The sequence below is a fragment of the Schistocerca piceifrons genome, chromosome 5, assembly GCF_021461385.2.
Source record: "Schistocerca piceifrons isolate TAMUIC-IGC-003096 chromosome 5, iqSchPice1.1, whole genome shotgun sequence".
Lineage (NCBI taxonomy): Eukaryota > Metazoa > Arthropoda > Insecta > Orthoptera > Acrididae > Schistocerca > Schistocerca piceifrons.
Genome location: NC_060142.1, coordinates 204,523,174 through 204,549,234, shown reverse-complemented (window position 1 = coordinate 204,549,234; position 26,061 = coordinate 204,523,174). Strand labels below are relative to the sequence as shown.

The window sequence follows — 26,061 nt, the reverse complement described above, 5'->3', positions numbered from 1 at the left end:
TATACACCCATGCCCGAGGCAGGATTCGAATCTGCGACGTAGCGGTCGCGCGTTTCCAGACTGAAGCGCCTAGAACCGCTCGGCCACACAGGCCGGCACATGAAATGTAGTTGACCGACTATCTTTTAGGTGATAATTGTTTATTGTGTATGACTCTATGTTGACTTCAATTATTATGGAACTTTACAATAGCTGAAAAATAAATCTGGTATGGTAATTAAATTTTAATACTAATTTCAGATAATCATACAAAGAAAGCTTAGGGACACGAAAGTGTGATTACAATAAATACCGAACAAACACACACTCTCCTCCTTTAGCACTAACAACTGGCTGACCACATTGTTATTTATCATGACAACCCTCAACTCTGTTTACCAGGGCTATTTTGGGAATTAATTACACTCAGATAGCCTCGTCAATGGTTATTTCCAGTTAAAAATTTCCATGAGAAACAGTTTGAAACATTCAGACTACATTTCTTCAATTCACCCGATTTACATTTGTCCACACCCGGCATTTTCACACTGACAGCTCTTACGACCTTAACTGTATGATACAACAAACGGGTCGGAACAGCAACCTACGTGACAAATTCTTAAAGTAAAGTACAGACATTCCCAACAACGACTTTCCACTGCGCCACTAGACTGCTGTAGACAATTGTTGCAGCCATTATGACACATTGTTGCTGCACTCATTTGGCCACATTCTTGCCACATTCACGAATGTTTGTTAATAAAAGAACCGCTTTAGAAAAGACGGCCAACTTCACTCCGATTTCACCAAGAATTTGCCAAGTTTTACTTGTTTGTAAATAGGTAAGTGTAACAGATCAACTTTTATTATTGCTCTGGTTGTCGTTCTGAAGCGTCAATGCACGACATACATAAGACCTAGGAAAATGAGTTGTTTAGACAAGTCTCAGCATTAGATCATTAAAAAAGTTAAAAAAAATCAGTCCTTTTAGAAACGATTAATATTCAGATGGAGGTTCGGAGTACTGACATTTAGCTATTACCACGAATTAAGAACTTTTGAACAAGTATAATAATTAAAATAAAAGAATTTTCATCATCATTGTGTTGTTATTTAACATAAAATGTTTTTGGAACTTTCCGGTCAACTTTACACAATTTGACAGATTTTTGTTTACGGTCATTAGGCATTTCGTGGCATCTCGCTGACAAGCAAGCTGCGACGGCTCAGGCAATTTTTCTCAAATGTCAACTGATATGCTAGATCTCCCATTGTAATATTAGACACTACAGCGTCCAATAATTTACACGTGCACAGCTTGAGACTTCCTCGTCGTCCAGTTAGCTTCCCCTCCGCCACCGAGGCAGTGCAGACTCTGCACTGGTCTGAAAGCGCCGCTGGGACTTTGCGCGTCGCTAAGCCGTTTAGCTGGTCCGGCACTGCTTAACTCGTGGCGGTAATGCGGCTCTCGCGTGGAGGCCGGCTTAATTACAACAAACGGCTACTGTGGGCTTAAAACACACACAGCGCAGCCTGCGCTCGCTATCTGCTCTCGACCATCGCGCGTCGCACGGACTATACTCGCCCCCCCCCCCCCCCCCCCGTCCAGGTACAGTTCTGCTCGCTTCCACACTGTATGGGCAAAGGCCTCCACAGGGTCGTAGGCGCCGACTCCAAGGACGCCAGTCGTTTAACTAATAGCTTGTAGAACCTCTCCGTTACTGTTACTGAGTTTAATCTTCGTGGTAAGGCTTTTCATTGTTTTGAAACAGTTAGGCTGAAATTTAAGCGACGTGTACTTAAGAAAAATCTTCTCGTGTTTCGTCTACACACTTTCTCTAATGTGCGCTGGTTAAGAGATTGCATTTCGCTAATTATGTCAAACTAGAATTATCAAGACCAAGTCCTCCTGTTGTCTTCTGACACAAATGGTGACATTTTGGATTTATGTTTCCGCGTCAACGAATTAAAACTCGTAAAAGTAATGGAAACACCTATATCCTAAGATACGCAGCTTTCCATAAAATAGATAAAAGCTTGGAAAAAGCGCATTGAATCATAAATAAAGAAATCCAACTTATAGAAAAGTTGGATACATTGCTAAATATATCAGTTTGAGACGTCAGTTTATGCCGTGAGAGTGACAGAAGAAAATTGGGAAGACAACTGTTCAATGAGTATCGTGGAGGGAGCAGCTTCTGCTTCAGGACGATATATAAATTTACGCCGATGATACGGTGATAAAAATGACGCCAGTTACAGTATACAAAACTGACAATTTTTATGAAGAATTGTGTAACGTATACGGCACACCTACGCAGTTACAGCGTTGGGGCCTCGGCACAAATATTCATTTCGTTGATGGAAGAATCTGTTTCAAGTAGTCCTACATTAAAATCATGTACGATATGTGTGAAATAAAACATTGCAACTTTATTTTGCTGGTGAATAAGTCTGGGTTCTGCAACCGAATGGCACCGATGAAATTTCGCAACGTCTAAACGAGTTTCGTACCTACCTTTTCTGGCTCATCGAAGTTGGTGGTGCTATCTTGGAAAACAATATGCTTCCTTCGTGCTAAATGTATGTTAGAGTTTACCATCATTTATATCGAAAGTTTACAGTCGAAGATAGGGAATTACACAAACTTGCATACTTTCATTTGAAGTATGGTGGTGGAGGCTGCAATGTCCGAAAAGCCAGACCAATGCACGGAGAAATGTTTCGTAACAGGCGTAATTTTAATTGAATGAAATGTTTTGCTGTGAACAGGAACTCACGAGAAACTGACTGTGAAATGCACACATTTAATAATGCAATGTGGGGAATGCTGGTGCAGCAGCAATTAAATTCCTATCAGACATTGTGTGCAAGTAGTAGGACCGAATGGTTCTAAACCAAGAGACCAGTTCTCTCTATACATTTTGTTGTGATGCATGCACTGAGTCGTCGCTTGGAATAGCTACTTTGAGCTTAAGTTTTTACTTTCTGACTATTAGTTCCTTATCTCAAATTATGAAATTCTGGATCCCCTAATATCTGTATAATTTTTGCTTCAAATGGTTGTGAAGCACTGTGTAAATTACAATTCTAGGAGTAGAATGGACACAAAATAATTAGGCCCGTAAGTGTCAAAACGGCGGAATGGGGGAGCGCCAACGGTACTGGTTGGAGCCATGTTGTGGACGGTCACTCTTCAGTAGGGGAGCTGCAGTTCGAAGGGGGAAAATATGGCTCTGAGCACTATGGGACTTAACATCTGCGGTCATCAGTGCCCTAGACTAAGAACTACTTAAACCTAACCAACCTAAGTACATCACACACATCCATGCCCGAGGCAGGATTCGAACCTGCGTCTGTAGCGGTCGCGCGTTTCCAGACTGAAGCGCCTAGAACCACTCGGCCACACCGGCCGGCCACAGCAAGTCAGACCACGCACTGTCAGAAGGAAATCTCATAAAACAAAAACGAGGTAAAAGCAGTGTAGCGGACAATGTCGCTTACTGTGATGCTAACAATGTAAAATAAAAAATGTATAATGTGGAAATTCTGTGTCAGTCCCCTGTCAATATGTTCGTCAGCGTTACGTAAATGTGAATTTTTTTCTCCTTCTTCTGCATTATTCCAGAAGAAGTGAGCCTTGAGAAGTATTTGTAGCTATGAGGAAAGTCCAGAACGTAAGTTACACATTATTATGGCAGGCCACGTAACTTTTATTAAACCCCGCATTGCACGTCAGAATGATGCAAGTACATGACATTATTTTTCAAGATAGCCACTAACAACGGTCAGAACGTTCTACCAACTGTTCAGTGCGTTGACAATAGACATCTGCTCCTTCTTCATGGAGTCATTCGGGAACTGCTGTGTGAACGTTCTCATTGTTGGAAAATCTTTTACCTCCTAGACGTTGTTTCATCTTGCCAAAAAGATGGAAACTACATGGTGTAGGATATGGATTTCCTCATCAGCGATACTCAAGACTGTGTGGCCTTAATCACAAATGTTGGTACCGTCTCACTACTGCTGGGCAGCAACAGAATTTCACAGTAAATCTGTGTGCAGTTTAGGCGTTTTACTCGCAGGAAATGTACTAGTCCTGTATACATCAACTTTGCAGTACTTTTCCAGTTTCCATGCCATTTCACTCACAAACTCTAGTGCACCTGTTATGCGTACCATAGCAGAACTGTGTCCGCAGGAAATCCAGAACATATATTACCTAATGACAGTTCGCCAATCTTATTGCGCATTGGTTTTAGCGTGGGGCGACTTTCCGAAGTCCCTTGGTATGTTGTGCCCCACCTTTGTTCTCTTTATTCCACAACTGGTATACCGAGCAGTTCCTGCAACCCTCCCTAGCACACTTTTCTAGCGAGACTTTTACTTCCTTGTTTGCCTGTTCTGACACAACAGAAGTCGGAGGGTGCAGGATTATGCTGTGGAGTCGAGAGATAATAATGAGAACGCTTCTATTGCGCAGGTAGCATGCGACAAACTTGAGCGGCCCCCTCTTGAGAACAAAGGAATGGATTCCACCAGCGCCCACGACGAGAATGGGTGTCGGGTAGCTCTAACCGATACACCAAACAATGGTGCGTCAAAATAAACAGCAGTTACGCAACAGTGGTGAATCAGTTTTAGGTAAACATCATCAAAACACTAACTAGAAGAACGGACTGGATGACAATAACATTTGTTAAGACAACGGGCTAAAACATCCATGGTAGGTAAGAGGAAAGGTGGTAAGGCAAGACAGAGACTGGAATATACTGACAAACTTCAGGGGTTCCTCCAGGCTGTCTGGAGGAACAAATTGTGGGCAGGATCCCATATGGAGAAAAGTCTTCCACGTACGTCTCACAGGGTCGCAGTTACAAGGGAAAATGCCTGTCGCTGGGACATCCCTTCCACAGAAAACGGGAGTTGTGACGCAGACGGAGCGCCGAATGCCTTACAATGGCCCTGACAATATCAGGAAGTTGGAAGACGTCTAAGGCATTCATAAGTGTCACAACACCGTTGTATAGACCGCTAAGAACAGACACGCCAGAGGAGTCAGCACTAGAGCTCACTTTTCCCTCATACACATGGCCTAGCGGCAGGCGTTCTGCCCTTTAAGTTTGACACTCTGTAAGGGCATTAGATGACTTTTCCAGATATTGGGTCCTATCCTCAGTTTGTTTCGCAAGAGAGACTCTACAACTCCTAATAGTCTGTTGGTATATTTTTCTTAAACCCTATAACTAGGATGGCGGTAATTAACATAAAAGATCTGCAAGGAAACTCCCGAAAACAACAAATGTCGTACAACACGAGCCTGCGCTGCTAGATGAAAGTTAACGTACAAGATTATCTGTTGGGAACAGCTTTACAGCCATGCTCTAGGTCAGCATTATGAGCAATTGCTGTGACGGTCATAATAACTGACTTCCGTGTTTGCTTACATTTTCTACATGGGTTAACCGTTTGTGCGACTTCTTCTCCTGACGTCGGGACCGTGGATCGCGATATTGTAATCTCGTTACAATTTGATCATGTTCCACATATGTTATGTCACTGAAGTCCTCCTTGAAGGCTCTTTAAAATTACGCAGTAGAAGTATATAGGTAGTTGTATTTAAAAAAAAATTGAAAAAATATGTTGTGAAATGATTTTTCTAAAGCAAGTAATAAAATGAATTAGAGAAACATTGATGTACATTTGAATCGTAGCTGAAATAATGTACAGCAGATGAGACGCTCATACGTTAGTGATGTAAGGTGAGCACTGACAAGGGAAACTCCCCATTGCATCCCCCCTCTCCCCCCCCCCCCCCCCCCCCCCACAGGTTTAGCGGAAGACCTTCAAAACTGATCACAGATCACACATGAAAACAGGAAGAAGATGTACTGAACTATGAAAAAAGAAGCAAAACAGAAACAGTGAACGGTCTAAGTTCAAGGCATGCAATGAGAGGATTATTACCAGAACCGTGGACTCTTGGTTGTGTAGTCACAGTGTTGGACTCCAAACCGGGAAATCCGTGTTCGGAACTCCCTCGTGCCCCATTGCCCCATTTTTCTTTTCCACAAAATTATGAACTTTCTGCCTGGTCACTGAAGTGTCTATTCTCCTTCTGCAGTCATGGCAATTGTCATCAATACAGATATTATAGTAGTAAGTGTACGGTGGACGTGCCGCTAAAACTCAGAAAAGCGTCCCAGTACAATCAAAGGAGTTACAGTATATGGTGTTCTTAAGTCCTCTATCCCCTATCCATGAAGAAGGTTCCTGTTTTTCCCTGAAGGGCGTCCTTTTGAAGATGTAAGTGCTATCCACAGGGCCCCAGCTTACCACTCAATACGAGATGCCATGGTTAGGTTCCCTTGTGAGTCAAATTCCACAGATATGCCCTTGTGCTATTTAAAATTATAACATTCTGAGTTAAACAATGAACTTTAAATTCGCAATCGGCACCTCATTTTCTGTACATGATTTCGAGAGCCATTACAGGCACGACGAATGTTTCTCTAATATATTTTATTTCTTAATTTCAGGCGAAACGTTTCCCAAAATAATTGATCATTTTTTTTCAAAAATTATTTTTATTCTAAAGTTCTGTTCAGAAAGCAAAAACTATAAACTACTTAAATATCGACTGGTATTCTGTTATTATTATTATTACGATCACATAAGTCCAGACAAAGAAGAGAAGTTTCAATTATTTATGGTGTGATCTGATTTTTTTACACTTGATTTACACAGCTAGCAGCGGCTGTTCGTGAAATATTTCAATTTTCTAAGTAAACCTCACACTGGACAATTTGATACCACATTTGTCTATTTATTACACATTATTGGGCTATGAAAATTCGGACAAAAATTTCCCTCAAATGCAAAGTTAAGTTTTCCTTAACTACCACAATTAACTTAAAAGAAAGTTGATACCCACTATTCCATATTCCACTCTTTGTCTAGCCATGAAAATTCAGAAAAAATCCGTCGTGAAATTTTCACTCAATTACGTAATTAAATTTTTAACAATTATCTGGATTACTTTCAAGACATTAAATATTTTTTTCTTTCTTTTTGCGAAACTAGACCTCACGGTATTCAATTCGGTACCCCTTTTGTGCATTGCCTACCCATCATTAGGCTATTAAAATTGGGAAAAAGTTTTCCCTCTGATCAGTAATTAAGTTTTTCTTAATTACTCTGATTACTTACACGCAATTAAATATTTTTTCAGAAAATTAGATTTCTCCCTGATCGGTTTAATACTCCAGTTGTCCAATTCCATTTCGTTGTTTGGCTACGAAAATTCGAATCGAAATCCATTGTGCAGTTTCCAATCGAATCTCTAATTAAGTTCTCCGGCGGAGGTTCGAGTCCTCCATCGGGCATGGGTGTGTGTGTTTGTCCTTAGAATAATTTAGGTTAAGTAGTGTGTAAGCTTAGGGACTGATGACCTTAGCAGTTAAGTCCCATAAGATTTCACACAAATTTGAACATTTTTTGAATTAAGTTTCTATTAATTACCGTTGCTTTCAAAATACATATTTTTTTTCTCGAAACTGGACCTCACACTAGTCAATTTGATACTAGTTTTCTCCGTTTGCTATTCATCGTTAGGCAAGGAAGATTGGGACAAAAATCCATTTCGTTATTTCTAGGGTTCTTGATTTCACTCCTCCCTACCATTTGGCTGAAAAGCTTAAGTCGGGGCTACAATTCGGTAACCACACGGGTTGAAAATTACTTACATATGTCTTCTACAAATTAACAAAAATCGTACCTCGATGTATTTAGTCGTTCTGGATATATCTGTGCTGGCCTGACTTACCAAACTCACTCTTTACACAATGAACTACTGTGGACGCTGGTTGGAAGACCTGGTTTGAGATAAAAAGATCGGCACAAAAAAATAAATAATGGGGAGCCACAAAAACCCTATCAGACAACTGAGGAGAAAGAAATAAAAGAATGGAGGACTTGATGCGTTCCATATTTATTTTTGCAATCATAGGTCAGAAGGATCCATTGGCGACCCCTGCACACGTCAGCAGGCTAATACAAGCCAGCGTGTTTTCGGCAGAACCACCGAATGAACCCGTTCGTTGTTCCTGTTAGGGGCTGAAATACCTGTTGTTACTAAGGAGCATGCAGTATTGCAGTGCACACGTCGCCCCGAGCGACAACAGCAGAGGCAGTTAGGCCAAATGGAGTGTTGTCGATAGATGTGATACGCAGCAACCGCGTTATATGTCTCGATAGGCGGAAATAATGTTATCAAAGTGCCGGTTACCCTTCAAGGCTGACGAGAACTGCAGGGCACAACAAGATTGGTGGCGCCTTGTTCGCTTTTAAATATTCCGCCGCGGATTGAACCACCGCGCGGCCATATGTTTGTGTTGGCGCACCGCCCGGAACGGCGTGAAATCGCGCGCGTCGATTCCGTCAGCTTACGGCGCTCCTCGTTAGCGATTACCACGCTTGTCGCCGGCGCCCGTGTTTTCGGTACACACGGCGGCAGTGGGAGCCGGCGGCGTGGCGTGGCATGCCGACACGCGGCGCGCCGGTAACGCGATGAAGCCATTACGCGTCGTAAAGTCGAGTAGCCGCGTCGAATCGACAGCCGCCGGCTGTGGCAGCGCGTCGGCCGATAAGCATCGGCGCCGGGGTGAGGCACACCTCTCTCTCTCCACCTGTCCGGCCGTGTCGCTACCTGCGCCAGACGCCACTTCTCGATATCATGTCCGCGACGCGGCGGCACGCGACGGTGCGTGACCGACGACGTGAACTATGACCCGCCTGCAGTTGTTGCTCGCGCGTCTTCCCCATACCACCTTCTTACTTCTCACCTCCTACAGACCAATGAATGACTCACGACACGAACTTACAGCTTCTTTCCTGAGTTCTCTAGGGGGAAAGAAGATAGCCTTCTGACAACAGCTTATTATCAGGTGTACCGGTATGAAATGAGCGTTAAGATACAAATGTGTCGATAGGGAACATTTGTTGTGAACCAGCCTTAATTTTTTTTTTTTGGTTGGTATGACATCTGTCAAACATATTTAGTATACATCAAGTCATGGAACAAACAACATCATATGTTTTCATCGTGTTAACAATGTCGAATTTTGTACCAAAAAGTGATGATTTGCGGAAAGCACTAATTTTTTGTTTTCATTTGAAACAAAAAAGTGCTGCAGAGTCGCATCAAATGCTTGTCGAGGCATGTGGTGATCATGCTCTATCAGAAGCAACATGCAAAGTTAAGAAATAATGATTTTGATGTAAGAAATGAAGAACATGGAAGACCACCAAAAAAGTTCGAAGACGCCGAATTGCAAGCAATATTGGATGAAGACGATACTTTGAGTCAGAAGCAAATGGCAGCAATGCTAAATGTTGCACAACAAGCAATTTCTGTCCGTTTGAAAGCTATGGGAAAGATCAAAAAGTGTCGAAAATGGGTGCCACATGAATTGAATGAAAGACAGATGGAAAACTGAAAAACCATTAATCAAATTTTGCTTCAAATACATGAAAGAAAATCAATTTTGCATCGAATTGTTACTGGCGATGAAAAATGGATTTATTTTAAGAATCTTAAACGGGAAAAATCATGGGTTAATGCGGGACAGCCATCAACATCGACTGCAAAACCAGATCGATTTGGCAAGAAGACGATGCTCTATGTTTGGTGGGATAAGAAAGGTGTGGTGTATCATGAGCTTCTAAAACCCGGTGAAACTGTGAATACTAATCGCTACAGACAACGAATGATCAAATGGTTCAAATGGCTCTGAGCACTATGGGACTTAACATCTATGGTTATCAGTTCCCTAGAACTTAGAACTACTTAAACCTAACTAACCTAAGGACATCACACAACACCCAGTCATCACGAGGCAGAGAAAATCCCTGACCCCGCCGGGAATCGAACCCGGGAACCCGGGCGTGGGAAGCGAGAACGCTACCGCACAACCACGAGCTGCGGACAACGAATGATCAATTTGAACTATGCATTGATCGAAAAAAGACCAGAATGGGCCAGAAGACATGGCAAAGCAATTTTTTTACGCGACAATGCACCTGCACACAAAGCAAAACTGGTTCAGGATACAATCAAAACACTTGGCTGGGAGCTGTTACCCCACCCGCCGTATTCACCAGACTTGGCCCCTTCCGATTACCATTTGTTTTCATCAATGGGACACGCATTGGCTGAGGAACACTTTGATTCCTACGAAGAAGTCGAAAATTGGGTGTCTGATTGGTTTGCTTCAAAAGACGAATATTTCTATTGGCGTGGTGTCCACAAATTGCCAGAAAGTTGGTCAAAATGTATAGAAAGCAATGGTCAGTACTTTGAATAAAATGTTCTTACTTTTCAATTCAAAATTAGTGTTTCATTTTCACAAAAAAACGCTCCTTTCATACTGGTACACCTGGTATATCTATACACACACACCAAGAGAAAAGGAAAAACGATCTTCCACGACGGAATTATTCGAATGGGATGAAAATCGGTAGGGGTGTGATGTATAGCTACAGACAAACCAACTATTAGAGTATCAGAAAAAACCAGTTCAGATTCGGAAAGGGTAAAGGTACAAGAGATGCTTCAGTCCCTCTGAGAGCGGTTGGAGAAAGAATGATAGAAATGAACAAGGAGTTGCATATAAGTTTTGTCGACTAGGAGAGGGCTTTCAATAGAGCCAACTGGAGTATACTATTGAGACTTACAAAAGATGTGAATATAACCTGGAAAGATATATGACTAATAAAGGAGATGTACACAAAGCAAAAAGCAAGAAGTGGCAGTTAGGGTACGAAATGAGGAAACGAAAGAGATGACCGTTGGAAGGGTTGTAAGAAAAAGATACTCACTGTCATCGAAGCTATTCAACATATACAGCGAAAAATTGATATGTAAGGCCACAAAGAATGCAAGAGCCATTGAAATCGGAGGAGAGAACTTAAAGATTGTAAAATGGGCGGATGATCAAGCAGTGATGACGGAATCAGCAGAGCAGCTACAGAAGATGTTAAGAAGTATTACAAGAAGGGGCAAAAAATATCGAATGAAGATAAATATGGGAAAGAGAAAAATGATGAGAGTAAGCAAGATGGAAGCTCCAGTTAACATATTCCTACACGGAAAAAAGACCAAGTAAAATCCTTGCTGTACCGGGAAAGTTTAATGACATGAAATGAAAGCTGTACAGAAGAAATAAGGAGGAGGACATCTACGAGAAAGAGCATTTCAAAACCTGAAGCAGTTACTAACATCTGGAGGAATTCTAATGGAGCTGAGGAAACGAAAGGCCTTTTAACGTAGCTTTGTCCTCTTAATGTTGTGGAGATTCGCAAGAAACAACACGTGATTCTGATTCCGCGTTAAAGTGTAGGTACCCTTTCCCCATATAGGTAACTGGACCAGGTCAGGAAAAAGAAAGTCACCGAAATTGCGTTCAATTGGAAGAGTTGCTACTGACCACCTACCCATAGGAAATTATTATTACAGAATCTATACATCTACAAATGTCTTCTTCGATACATGTTATAAAGTGACCTGTCACGTTTTTCTCTCTGTATTGGAAGTCTGTTCTCAGTAACTACTGTTGATATTTTGATACGGTTTTCACGAGGATGACGTTTGTATATACAGTAATTTGTTACCGATACTCCATACAAGTAATCTGGCCGCAGATACTTAGTGTTAACTGTGCGAAGCCAGGGCTCGACGATACTTGCAATATATTGTATATGAACTAGAAGAATGGGAAGGAAAGGAAAAGGGTGAGTGGAAAACTAGTGACCTACACGGAGCACTGTAGAAATAAAATGGCGAAAGTTGTTAATTTGTACCGGACAGGTATTCGAAGAAGGATTTTCAGCTTCTCATGAGCGGTTGCCTTAACCACTTCGACCATCTGGACACGGTAACAGCGTCCCTCGTCCATTCACCGCCTACTCGCACATTTTTTATTCCCGTAGAAGTTCGGACCATATTAGGCCATTTGCATTGAAGGAAATGTCATGGGGCCGCTGCTCTATCACAGAAATGTATACATATATACAAGTAGTGTCTGATCTGTCGGACAAGCCTTTCTGAAAGCACTAGCAGCACATTCAAAATTACTGATTTTTCTCTTCTTCTGATGTTTTTAGATCAGCCATAGTGAGTAGCGTAATCTTCAAACGGCTAGAACCAACATGAATGATTGTGTGTGTTACAGACCTAAGTTTTTTACTGTCGTCTGTCAGTCCTTCAAACGCTCAATGAGAATGGTTGTGGTCACGTAAGTTAAATGACTGCCAGACGCTAAGCCTACTTCATCGACCCCTATGTGTCTATCTACCCTGTGTCACACATCACAGATTAATTTGTGGAAACGACTGTCTCATACTTATAGCAACACAATTTCTAAATTATTAAATAAAAATTTCATAATAAAACAACAGCTTACGCGGTGAAATGTCTTCTTCGCAGTGACTGGACCCATACTCACAAAAGACTAAGATCTAAGATCTCATGTATCTGCTACCCTTGCTGTGTCCATCCACAAAAAAAAGAAAACAAAAGAAGAAAACACGGGCAAACTAGTCTGTCGCTGCTGTACGACAGAGCAGCAAAATTGCAGATGAGGAGGGAGACTATAATATTTACTACATGATATATGAAGGTTTCCGATGGGAGTTATTCGAGAGTAGAAATCGTGATACGGTAACGGACGTGTGTTCGAGTTAAGATCGCTTTTGGGTTTTGCTACTGATACTCCACGACGTTGGAGAGCTCGTGTGACTGTAAGTGGAAGAGAGAAACGTGGTTAATATTTATAATGCCATGTAGTCACGCTGATTTTAAATGTGTCAAGAGGTTCCGTGTGCAGATGCCAGCCGTGTCTTTCGGTTGCCCAGTGCTTAACCTTTCCAGGCCCTAAGCCAAGTCTCCACATGCGACTAAAGCCATTCAACATCAGACATCATGATGGCTCACACTGTAGTGGCGTCGTCAGCTGCAGTTTCCACAGACAGCGAAATTTCGCGTGGCACGGTTTACAGTACGGCATCAACTGAAATCGTAAGAGTAGGCCTGACTGTTTTCGTGTATGTTATTGCGGTTAAGTTGTAGCAAGAACTAAATAAGAGAAATAGATAAACGGGCTATTTGACCAAAACTGGATGACGTAGAATAATACCATACTGGTATGTAATACAATAATAAATACGAAAATTAAATGAGCCAAATTACAAAAAAATTATGCACATTAGCAGAGCTATAACTTCACTTATTCTTTCTGTGAGTATTCACTGACACATAAATTTGAATTTATGAAATTTATTTCACAGTAACAGGAGCTTATATCGACCACAAGGCCTGTAGTCAACAGAAAGTTCTGTTGTGTCTCCAAATTTCAGGTACTTACATGAATAAGTAAATGTACTCCATGGGTCTCATGGTATTCTCAGTGAATCAGTCTTTCACGTATTTTTTGTGGAACTCGGGGAAAACATAAACAGATTGAAGGTGTTTGAAATGCGTACCCCAGACGGCATTCAAACGTTTGTCATGGAGGTCTGTGGAAGGCAGTGGCGTCACAAAGTTAAAATGACTTCAACTTTTAGTGGCATGGAATAAAAAGGTATCATTTAAAAAATGTTTTTGCATTCAGACACAGTGATGCTATCCGAGTGCTGTGACTTTCGTTGCATGTGGAAGAACGGTTTTGCGTGAGCTTTGTATTGTCTTCAGGGCGGCTGTATCACTCCCACAGCAGCGTTATCACGACTTACTGAGGGATATGGACGTAAAAAGCACAGCTGCACGTGCAGCGTTCAAGAGTATGTTAAATCTTGGGCTGATCTGGGATTCTACCTGCCTACTTTGACCCATGACGTCATATTTGGCATGAACAACACAGTTTATGCCAGTTACCAAGACAACCATAGATAACATTCAATAAATCAAGTTAGTGGCTACAAGATTACGGCCACAAACAAACATAAGAAGACTTGAAATATTTCAGGCACCTAGTGAAATTATACTAATGGGAGAACCATGGGAATTAGATGTTTTTGGGCGGGGAGAAACTGAAAATACAAGAATAACACAATTCAAAGACAACCACGTAACCGAAATATAACAGTCCGCAGCTCGTGGTCGTGCGGTAATGTTCTCGGTTCCCGCGCCCGGCTCCCCGGGTTCGATTTCCGGTGGGATCAGGGATTTTCTCTGCCTCGTGATGACTGGGTGTTGTGTGATGTCCTTAGGTTAGTTAGGTTTAAGTAGTTCTAAGTTATAGGGGACTGATGACCATAGATGTTAAGTCCCATAGTGCTTAGAGCCATTTGAACAATTTTGAACCGAAATATAACAGACACGAATTCGTCCAGAATAACCCGAATAATAAAATACAAAAAGCACACAACTGTAATCGAGGACTGCTCTTTACCCGCATAGCTCAAACGAAGACAGCGATATGAGAACCCAACCCACCTCCCCCACAAACGCGCACTCACACAAAACCTTAATAATAGGAATCGTAAATTTCCCTCAGTGGACATAGCTCAAACGAAGACAGCGTTACCAGATGCCAAGCCGGCCGGTGTGGCCGAGCGGTTCTAGGCGCTTCAGTCAGGAGCCGCGCGACAGCTACGGTCGCAGGTTCGAAACCTGCCTCGAGCATGGGTGTGTGTGATGTCCTTAGGTTGGTTAGATTTAAATGGTTCTAAGTTCTAGGGGACTGATGACCTCCGATGTTAAGTCTCATAGTGCTCAGAGCCATTTGAACCATTTGAACCAGATGCAAACCCAAACAACCACATTAGTAGGTGCCCTATACATTCAGCAATGGCTCTAATCAACCGCAAATTTTAAAAATACTAGGCATGTCTTCACCCGTAGCAGCACCAAATGCCTTTGAACTTCGTTTCACAGTTCGATTCATACCCACAAACAAATGACAATTACACAAAATACAATCCAAAGCACCAGCAAACTGCAAACTAAAACGATTACCACGTACCAAATCACAAACACAAACAGCCGCCACAGGAGTGCTCCACAGCTACTTCAACACACCCCAAGTTACAACGAAAAAAAAAAGGCGGCCAAATCTTACTAGAACGAATATTATACTATATGGTCGCTACTCGTTTCTCTAGCAACAATGTAAGATGTGCTCTCAGGTTCCTGCCTAATTGCACCCTATTAATTCCCGGCCTATTTGGAATATTCGGCGTACCTTACACCCGTTCCTGAGACAACCACACGTAACATTTAATAACAGACAATTTACATTCTTCACGTCGTAAACTACTGATGTCACGCAGGACGTCACTGGTCAAAGCTGACCACTGGAATTGGACCGTTGCTTCGACCCGTTGATCTAGCTGAAACTATACGAGTACAGGGTTAGTCAGCTGTCAATGCGTATGGGTTTCATGCAGCATGCAAAGCCTTCAGAAACTGCACTAGAGGTTTTAATATTCGCTCTCTGTCACTATGTGCAAACTGTTAGTTACACATTAAAAACGAACAGGACCTTTTTGAAGGAAATTTTATTTAGCTAAATTTTCTGCTGGGACAGGTTTTTCGCTGGAGACGACAGTTTTAGAACTATTCAAGAAAAACGTTTTTGAAGGTCAGTTTCGGATGACTTTCTTGAATAATTCTAAAACTGCAGCCTCTAGCGAAAACGGACCCTAGTACAAAATTTAACTACATTAAATGATAATTAATTGAAACCCTCAGCTGCCGTCAGGTGTTGTTGATGTACGTCGATGGGGACAGCTGAAAATATGTGCCCCGACCGGGACTCGAAACCGGGATCTCCTGCTTATATGGCAACACTCTATCCATCTTTTTTTTCCATTTTGTTCGTTGTTGATCGCTGTGTTTGGTTCGTTGCGGACCTCACATGACATCCGTACAAGTTCGTTTGTTGATCCTTCCACTCAGTTTATTTATTGCAGAGGTCAACCAGCTCTCTGACAGAACACGCTGAGCTACCGTGCCCGCTCGATCTGAGCCACCGAGGACACAGATAAATAGCGCGACTGCAGGGACTTATCTCTTGCACGCTTCCCGTGAGACCCACATTCCCAACTGTCCACAATCTACATACGTACTGTACCTAATAGATATTTGCCCATCCACTCATTACTCGCGCACACTAAGGTGACGATTCCCGTAAGAGTTCGAGCAACCTGTGAGCATTCGCACAGACGAAGGTCAACAGCTGGGTAGCCTTTAACTATATATATGAAGATAGTAACTCTTCTCGAAAGAACAGATTCCATTGATGACCGTGCAGCCTCTCTAGAATAAACGATAATTAACTGAAACCCTCAGCTGCTAACAGGTGTTGTTGATATACTTCGATGGGGACAGCTGAAATTTTCAATTAATTATCATTTATTCTAGAGAGGCTGCTCGGTTATCAATGGTATCTGTTCTTTCGAGAACATTTACTGTCTTCATATATAACTACATTTCATTTCCTACAAAAAGGTCCTCTACATTTTTTTCTGTTGGAATAACAGTTTTCACGTTGTGAGCGAGAGAATGTGAAAATTGAGCGTGTGGTATTTGAAGGTGGTGTGCGTTGCATAAAACCTGTGGCTAGGGGCAGCTGAATCACCCTGTACAGGTGTTCCAAAGTCTCTGGGAAGCTTGGAAACTAGGAGTAAGGCTACGAGGGCAGGTCGCGAGTCGTGTCTGTATAACTAAGCCAGCAGAGCATTTACCCACGAAATTCATAGGTTCTGGGTTCGAGCTCAGATCTAGTGCCCAATTTTAACCTGCCAGGAAGTTTTAGTGTAGCATTTATCTGTCGCCCGCATCGTTACGTTGCCTGAACAACGACCTCTGTTCTGTGCAGGCGAGAACAGTAACTCCAACGACGGCTGCATGTCGGGCTCCGTTCCGACGTCGCTGGCGGGTGGCGTGGGAGGCGGCATGTCCGGCGGCGTGGTGAGCGGCGGCGTCGGGCTGTGCTCGGGCCCGGCGGCGGCGCCCAGCGGCAGCGAGGACGAGAGCGCCGCCCCCAGTTGCGGCAGCCCGCCCCCGGGGGCGGCGAGCGACGGCGGCGGCAGCGGCAACGGCGGCGGCGCCAGCAAGAAGAAGCACCGCCGCAACAGGACCACCTTCACCACCTACCAGCTGCACGAGCTCGAGCGCGCCTTCGAGAAGTCTCACTACCCGGACGTCTACAGCCGCGAGGAGCTCGCCATGAAGGTCAACTTGCCCGAGGTCCGCGTACAGGTAAGCCAACTATCTCGTATGTCTTGCTTCTGTGCCTGGCTGTAACAGCTCTTCAGTTCAAATGTGGTGTCACAATGAAAATGTCACAAAATTCTAATTTGCGCTCACCTAGAATATTCGTAAGTTGTCCACTGTCACAGTGGGCAGCACGTGGTGATAGGATCTTTGATCTCTCACCTTTGATTTACGTTGATGGCTACGAAGAAATTGGCCACATAGCAGATTTAAGTAACAATTTAGAAGGCCAAGACATTTTCTCAATCAGAGCTGCAATGGCTTTCGACAGATATCGATTGGACACTCTCTTCTTTCCTGTTTTCTGCGCTTCTTCGTTAATCTACAGCTAATTTCGTCGTTTTTTAATGGTTCTGTACCGTAGTCGGTAAAAACGGAACTCGTACCGGATCACTTTCTGTCCGTCTGTCTCTCCGACTATTAAGACCCCTTTTTTTCAGCAACGAGTACATGTATCAACTTGAAATTTGTCGCTTATAAGGACTAATATCTGAAGGCGGAGCATTTAAGTTACCAAGTCAGTTCAGTCAAAGGATGTGGCCATTCGTTTCACATATTTTTATACTCGCAAACTCATATATCAAAGCCTGTCAATGAACTATCTCTACTTGTTTTGTATTTCTCAGGGCCTGCAGTGTTGCAGATATCTTGTGTGTGTGAAATCTTATGGGACTTAACTGCTAAGGTCATCAGTCCCTAAGCTTACGCACTACTTAACGTAAATTATCCTAAGGACAAACACACACACATCCATGACCGAGGGAGGACTCGAACCTCCGCCGGGACCAGCCGCACGAAGGTATCTTGTGAAGACGTTTTATGTATATTTTACCTTGACGCTTCTATTTTTTGAAGCTTTATTCAAGAATTGTACAGTTAGGCGATAAGATTATTTCGGCAGAACTACCATTTTCAAGCAATCTGCAAATACAAAACCGATCAGATATATAATGTAAAAACTGTGTATACTAAGAGCGCTATATAATTGTAGATCGCTTGGAAATGGCAGTGCAGCCGAAACAAGCTTATCCCCTAACTGTAAAACTTTTGAATAAAGCTTCAAAAATCAGCAGCGTCCCGTGTAATATACATAAAATGTCTTTACGAAATGTTGTACACATGATGGGCCTGGTGGTCTAGCAGTAAGGCCCGTGGTTTGAAAGCAAGATGTCGCGTGATCGAATGTCGGTTGGACCACGGAATTTTCAGTCTTCGTTTTAACCAAGCGTTAACATCTCAGCGATATGAGGAGTCACTAGAAACAATACGTTGTTCGAATTCGACATTATACTATACGTCCCCTTTCCCCAGTTAGATAACTGGGGTAGGTTACGGACACGGGTGAAATGGGCCTGGTATTTTGGTGATTGAGGACGGTGTACTGAACAACATTACATCAGCATTTACGTCATTTCCAAACTAATAATTACAGTTATTATGAGTAGTATGTTTTCAGGTAGGCCAGTACCTCCAAGTATATGTGGCCAACAACGCTTCTTTTCCCCAGGACAGCATGTCAGGTGCTGAAGTGTGGACGCGAATCGATTTGTGTATACTGTGTGGCGTCATCACTTTGTGACTCAGGTACAGCCATGCAGAAAACATCACGCCATAAAGCTTACAACGTATTTGTGGGATGACTGTTAGATGCAGAGGAAAAACAACCAGCACATTAATACGTATACATATTAAGGTACCACTTACAAAAATATATGCAATTATACCCATTACACCCTGTATATGTGCCATTAAGTTTGTATGGAAACCCTGAGAGCGCGTATCCTGCTCGCAACTCTCCGTTTTTTTTTTTAATATTATCAGTCATTCCAACTCTTCTTCTTCCTCTCTTCCTTGCGAACTTCCCTTAAATGGCTGCTTCTTGCAGATAATTCCTTCACAGTATACTGTGTGTTCCAACCTAAGTGTTTTCCTCATTCTCGTTATTTCCAGTAGTTTTATTTCAAATGGTTCAAATGGCTCTGAGCACTATGGGACTCAACTGCTGAGGTCATTAGTCCCCTAGAACTTAGAACTAGTTAAACCTAACTAACCTAAGGACATCACAAACATCCATGCCCGAGGCAGGATTCTAACCTGCGACCGTAGCGGTCTTGCGGTTCCAGACTGCAGCGCCTTTAACCGCACGGCCACTTCGGCCGGCAGTAGTTTTATTTCCTCTCATACGAATAGCCTACTTCTTCATTCGTCATTGTCTCAGCTCATTTCCCTTGTAGAATTTTCACCAACAACCACATTTGGAAAATATCTTCCTTCTTGACCGTCCATCAATCCCTGCCACATAACACCAGGTAAAACATGTGGTGAACCTGTTTCTTAACTCCATCGGAATTCTTTTTGCTATTAACGAATATTTCCCATTTGCAGAAGCTCTTTTACCTATACATACTCTTCTTCCTATTTCCTGCACACACTTCACTGATCTTCAACCTAGATGTGGTACAATGAATAAAAATGTACAGAATCATCGTGATGACTTATTTCATAAAAGTAATTGAGAAATATATTGACAATTATACAGCATTGTTACAAAAAATATGAATACTTGCATGAAGAGTAACATGCATGTTTCAAGGTGGGCGACCTTGCCTAAAGCTGTATGCATCATACAGCCTTCAAACTCGGGGTGCGATTTCTTCATATTAGCTGGGACCTTCGTTCTTTCTCGCACAGCCAATAGGAAGTTGTGGAAATGTCGCACTTCCTTAAAAGATAAAGCGATTTGTTTGTAGCTTTAGCTTCCAGTTACTTTTATCCACTAGAAGAAGACTCTGGCTCGAGTCTGAACACTGTGTAAGCGCGTAAATCTGAGCTTTTTCATTTCCTTCTCATATTTTTAGTGCACTGGCAACAATACTATATCTTACAATTAAGTTGGTCCGTTAAAAAGCTTGACTGCTCTGGTAACGTATTGGGTTGGTTAGCTATGAACTCTATATCCCCCAGGGATGGGTAAATGCAGATGTTATTGTAGTGGCTAGTTAACAGATGTTGTTTCAATTACACGGTAACCAATGAAATATGGCCATTAATAAGGTTGCGGGAGGAGGGGTTATTAAATTAGAATATTTAACCCCAAGCCTACGCTGTTCTATGAAGATAGTTACCTAATATGGTAGTGTGTTGCGACCCCTGCTCTTGTTGTTGGGTACTCAAAATGGTTCAAATGGCTCTGAGCACTATGGGTCTTAACTCCTAAGGTCAGTCCCTAGAACTTAGAACTACTTAAACCAAACTAACCTAAAGACATCACACACATCCATGCCCGAGGCAGGATTCGAACCTGCGACAGTGGCGGTCGCGCGATTCCAGACTGTAGCGCCTAGAAGCGCTCGGCCACTACGGCCGGCTTGTTTGGTACTAATGACATGGCAGCCGATATTAACAATAACCTCATACTGTTCGCAGTTTTGTATAATGAACTAGTGTCTGAAAAAAGCTGCCAAAATGTTCAGTCAGATCTTGATAAGATTTCAGCAATGTGGAGTGACTGAAACTAACATTAAACGTTCTAAGTATAAAGTTGTGGACTTCACAACACGCAAAAATCTAAGTTTGTTGCGTCTACAGTATGAGTAAGGCACTACTAGAGTCAAGAACTGGGAAAATACAATCAGCCAACAAAATACTCGTGAGACCCATCCCATATTGCTCGAGTTTGTGGGCCTGCGCCAAATAGGCCCAACAGAGAACATTGACAGTGATCGTAGAAGGGCAGTATCTATTATCACAGGTTTAAATCGCCAATTGGAGAGCGTTACTGAGGTGCTGAAGTACCTGAACTGGCAGTTTGGTGGGCACAAGGAGAATCTTTTGGGAAGATGATACTGTGATGTGAAACTAAATCAAACGCAACGAGGATGACTAAATAATTTACCCCTTGAACAAGCTATTTGGACTTCTTCCCCTACTTGCAGGGGGGACTCATGTCCTGCAGTCTTGCTAATGGTGGATTTCCTATTTACTAGGTCTTGTAAGGGATAAGGTATCTCCTTCCTGCAGCCGCTACTCAACACAATAAAAAGATATATTTATTAGAGGAAAAGAAGTAAATGGAGTTTATTTTCTCCTTAACAGTGAGCACATAGCTGATATTTGCCTACCGAATTGCGTTCTCTACATTTAAACTGCTGGGGCTAATTGTGCAATAAAATGAAATGAAAGAACAGAACTGAAGGCGCGTGCGCATACACACACACACACACACACACACACACACACACACACACACACATACACACACACAAACAAACACACACACGTGATAAAGAAATCCAAGAAACAGCACATTTCTAACATTCTCTACTGGACCACTTTATGAAAGGCCTAACCAGTCTGGAAATGATGGAAAGAAAAGTACTAACGAGACGCGCTCACCTCGTGGGAAGCTGCTCAATAATTAGTGCAGCACCGTCGATGGAAACGAGCAGAAAGCAACTGCATAACTGAATTTAGCTCTTGACAACGAAATACTGGCGGGCTTACAACTTCGCCGTTAAAGTTTTTGCAGTGAGCAAGTCCTCCACCATCTGGTGCGGCAAACTAACTCAAGCGAAATGACCTAACAGCAACCACTCCCAACTCTTACCTCGCCCAGCTCACAACTGGAAGGACGCGACCATATATGTCCGAAAGCAGCGGACGTGTATTAGGGTTGCGTAACCTTAGCGCCAGCCAGTCTGTACTCTGGATATCCTTCCGCCGAAATTGGCACTCGTTTTACCACACTGAGACTTTCCAGACTGTTTTCGCACCCTTATTTGCAACAATTCCTTTATTGTAAGTAATGTGCCAACGATGTGACATTTCAATGGACGGAAGCGGAAGTGCGGTGTATACGGAGACTGGCAATTTACGATTAGTCCGATTAAAGGTCATCGTTACAAGGATAAATCATTTTAATTAATTTTTTACCATGATTGATTATTTATAACTAATAATTCGTTCCTCCAACAGGCAGTAACCTCTAAATTTTTATATTTGCGCTGGGTTGTTTTTAAGAAGGGACGGCAGCTGCAGTGTCTCGTTTCCGTTTCGGAAGCGAAGTGCTACTACTTACAAGGGAACCTCCGCATCGCACCCCTCTCAGATTTAATTATAAGTTAGCACAGTGGATAAGCCTTGAAAAATTGAACACAGATCAATCGAGAAAACAGGAAGAAGTTGTGTGGAACTATGAAAAAAATAAGGCAAATATACAAACTGAGTAGTCCATGCGCAAGAGAGGTAACATCAATGATAATGTGAGCTCAGGAGCGCCGTGGTCCCGTGGTTAGCGTGAGCAGCTGTGGAACGAGAGGTCCTTGGTTCAAGTCTTCCCTCGAGTGAAAAGTTTACGTTCTTTATTTTCGCCAAGTTATGATCTGTCCGTTCGTTCATTGAAGTCTCTGTTCACTGTAATAAGTTTAGTGTCTGTGTTTTGCGACCGCACCGCAAAACCGTGCGATTAGTAGATGAAAGGACGTGCCTCTCCAATGGGAACCTAAAACATTTGATCGCAAGGTCATAGGTCAACCGATTCCTCCACAGGTAAACACGTCTGATATATTCTATACGACACTGGTGACGGAATGTGCGTCACAAGACAGGAATATGTTGTCGACCCATCTAACTTGTACACTTGGCGAATGCGTAAAAAGGTTCTTCTACCTTGCCCGATTTAGGTTTTCTTGTGGATGTGATAATCACTCCCAAAAAAGTGATGAAAACATAAGAGTTTGTCACACAAATTGCAACAAATGAATGCAACAGTTTCACAGTCGCACAGTTTTCCCTGTGCTCTGTCAAAACATATGTTTTTAACGTTTTCAAATGTTTCCGTGTGTAGACCGTCAAATCCTGCATATGTCCAAGCAAATCTGAACATGTCCTGGAATTTTGGAGAGCGAAGTTAATTATGTGTGAGTGCCTGAACTTTGATAATTGTCTGAAAATAAAAAATCAAACTTTTCACTCGAGTGAAGACTTGAACCAAGGACCTCTCGTTCCACAGCTGCTCACACTAACCACGGGACCATGGCGCTCCTGAGCTCACATTATCCTTGATGTTGCCTGTCTTGCGCATGGACCACTCAGTTCGTATATTTTGCTTATTTTTTTTTCATAGTTCCACACAACTTCCTGTTTTCTCGATTGATCTATGTTCAGTTTTTCAAGGCCTATCCACTGTGCTAATTTATAACTAAATCTGAGGGGGGTGCGATGTGGAGGTTCCCTTGTTAGAAAGTTTCCAGAATCTACGAATATACAAGGGTGGACAAAAATATGGAAAAGCAACACTTTATCGAGTCTAACACGGTGTAGGAAAACCATAGGCATTCAAAACAGTTTCCAGTCGTCTCGGAATGGGTAAAAACAGGTCCTGTAGGGTTTTCAAGGGAATCTTATACCACTCTCCCTGAAAAATAGTGGAAAGTTTCGATAACGGTGATGGAGGTGGATAGCGGTCATGCGTCATCCTCTCCCAATTAGACAGCAATAACGTAGAGATCTGGTGACTGTGACAGCCGAGAAAATGCGATAAGCCGGCTGCTGTGGCCGAGCGGTTCTAGGCGCTTCAGTCTGGAACGGCACTGCTGCTACGGTCGCAGGTTCGAATCCTGCTTCGGGCATGGATGTGTGTGATGTCCTTAGGTTAGTTAGGTTTAAGTAGTTCTAAGTCTAGGGGACTGATGACCTCAGACGTTGAGTCCCATAGTGCTTAGAGCCATTTGAACCATTTTTGAAGTCGCGATACTTCATCCTCGTGGTAACAAAACCAGTCCTGTGTGAACAGGGGCCCTGTCGTCATGGAATTCAGCATCACAATTGGGGAAGAAACATTGTGCCATGGGATGAACCTGATCAGCCAAGATGGCCACAAAATCCTTTGCTGTAAGGCAGCCTTGTAGAGTAACCATGGTTCCCATGAAATACCACGATAGAGCCGGCCAAACCGTTACCGGCCCGCCGAACTATTTAGCTCCTGGGATGTAGTGAAATTGGTTACGAGTTGGAAACATTGTGAAATAAGACATCTATTGCTCGGCAGTCGTGGTTTTATGGCTTCGGCACCGTGTTTCCCTGTTGTGGTCATATGCATCACTGATGAGTGGTTTTGGAATTGCAGCTCCCCCTGCAATTCCCACCTTACGGAGATCTTTTCGTGTTGTTTTGGTGCTGACAGTGTTTGCGGGTGCGACTTTCAGTTCTGCAGTGACTTTCGCACCTGTCGTCCTCATATTTTTCGCCGGCCGCGGTGGCCGAGCGGTTCGAGGCGCTACAGTCTGGAACCACGCGACCGCTAAGGTCGCAGGTTCGAATCCTGCCTCGGGCATGGATGTGTGTGATGCCCTTAGGTTAATTAGGTTTAGGTAGTTCTAAGCTGTAGGGGGCTGATGACCTCAGACGTTACGTCCCACAGTGCTCCGAGCCATGAATTCCTCCGTTCATATTTTTCCTCACAATTTTCTTCAATGACAGTCACGATCACTCAACACACAGTGTTGTCTGCGTTGTGACTTAGTGGACCATGTTTTCCCGTTTTCCCCATTTGTGGTATAAATTGTCGGTACGATGCCTTGCGCTGATTCCGTTACGGAAGCACCCATTTCACGAGCACAAAAAAATTGCTCACACTGGAATTCACTTAGCTCCGAAACAATGCACTCCCAACTTCGCAGAACACTGTTGTGAACACGGCTTACACTTGTGATGTCTTGAGGACATTGCACAGGTTCCGTTCGTGGTGAAATACGAGTACAACAGTGCTATCTGCAGACATGGCTAGAATTGGCATTTATGTTGAAGTACTCATTTGTCGCTCTGTTCCCGCGTTGTAGTCCAACTCCTCTACTACAGCCTGCTACGTATCGCTCCCATAGTGACCACGAAGACAAAACTGGACAAATTACAGTGCGTACAGAGGCACTACTCCAGCGCACCGTATGGGAATGGAACGGAAAGACATTGTGATGAGTGTTTCAGTGCACTTCACAGAGCAGGGGTACTGCATTTGGAGCCTCGGGCTTCCGCGGTCGCTCGTTCCTCCCGGAGAACCAGCAACTGCGGCGGCGCGTCGGCGGCGGGGGCGGCAGCGGAGGCTCGTGGGCGGCCGTCGCCGTCCCTATTGATTGCCGGGGAGGGCTGAGCCGGCGCGTCGCAGAGACGCTTCCGCTAATGAGACAATCGGATTACGCGAATTAAGGCGCGTCCCCCGGGGGCGGGCCGGGCAGCGGCGGCGTCGGTTCCGCGGCCGCCGTCCATGCGTCCCCCGGCGCGGCGCTGCTCCGTCGGATGAAATCTTCGCGGATTTGCAGCCGGGCCGACATTCCGCTGTCAGTGACGTGTCGCCACTTATCTGCCGCGCCGAAAAAACTTGTTAAGCTTGGCCCAACCATCCCTGTCAGGTTACAAATTAGCGAAACCTAAAATAATTGCCTTCTTAAAGGCACTTTATTATTAGGAACAGACCTTGTTGTAGTCCGATAGTGATAAATATTTTTTATATATGCTCACGGGACAAAACATAAGCACCTCCCGTTAAATGGCTCCAAGCACTATCGGACTTAAGATCTGAGGTCATCAGTCCCGGCCGGCCGGAGTGGCCGAGCGGTTCTAGGCGCTACAGTCTGGATCCGCGCGACCGCTACGGTTGCAGGTTCGAATTTTGCCTTGGGCATGGATGTGTGTGATGTCCTTAGGTTAGTTAGGTTTCAGTAGTTCTAAGTTCTAGGGGACTGATGACCTCAGAAGTTAAGTCCCATAGTGCTCAGAACCATTTTCATCAGTCCCCTAGGCTTAGAGCAACT

At 43.4% G+C, this 26,061-nt stretch overlaps 1 protein-coding gene across 1 annotated transcript in view; it reads left to right on the top strand.

Moving 5' to 3' along the window:
- Nucleotides 1–25,400, top strand: part of LOC124798893 (visual system homeobox 1-like) — a 199,846-nt gene extending 174,446 nt beyond the window's left edge. The window contains exons 3-5 of the mRNA XM_047262424.1: nucleotides 4,463–4,574; nucleotides 16,857–17,239; nucleotides 25,272–25,400. Coding sequence (XP_047118380.1) covers nucleotides 4,463–4,574; nucleotides 16,857–17,239; nucleotides 25,272–25,400 — 624 coding nt within the window. The remainder of the gene's footprint in view (nucleotides 1–4,462; nucleotides 4,575–16,856; nucleotides 17,240–25,271) is intronic.
- The last annotated feature ends 661 nt before the right edge of the window (nucleotides 25,401–26,061 follow it).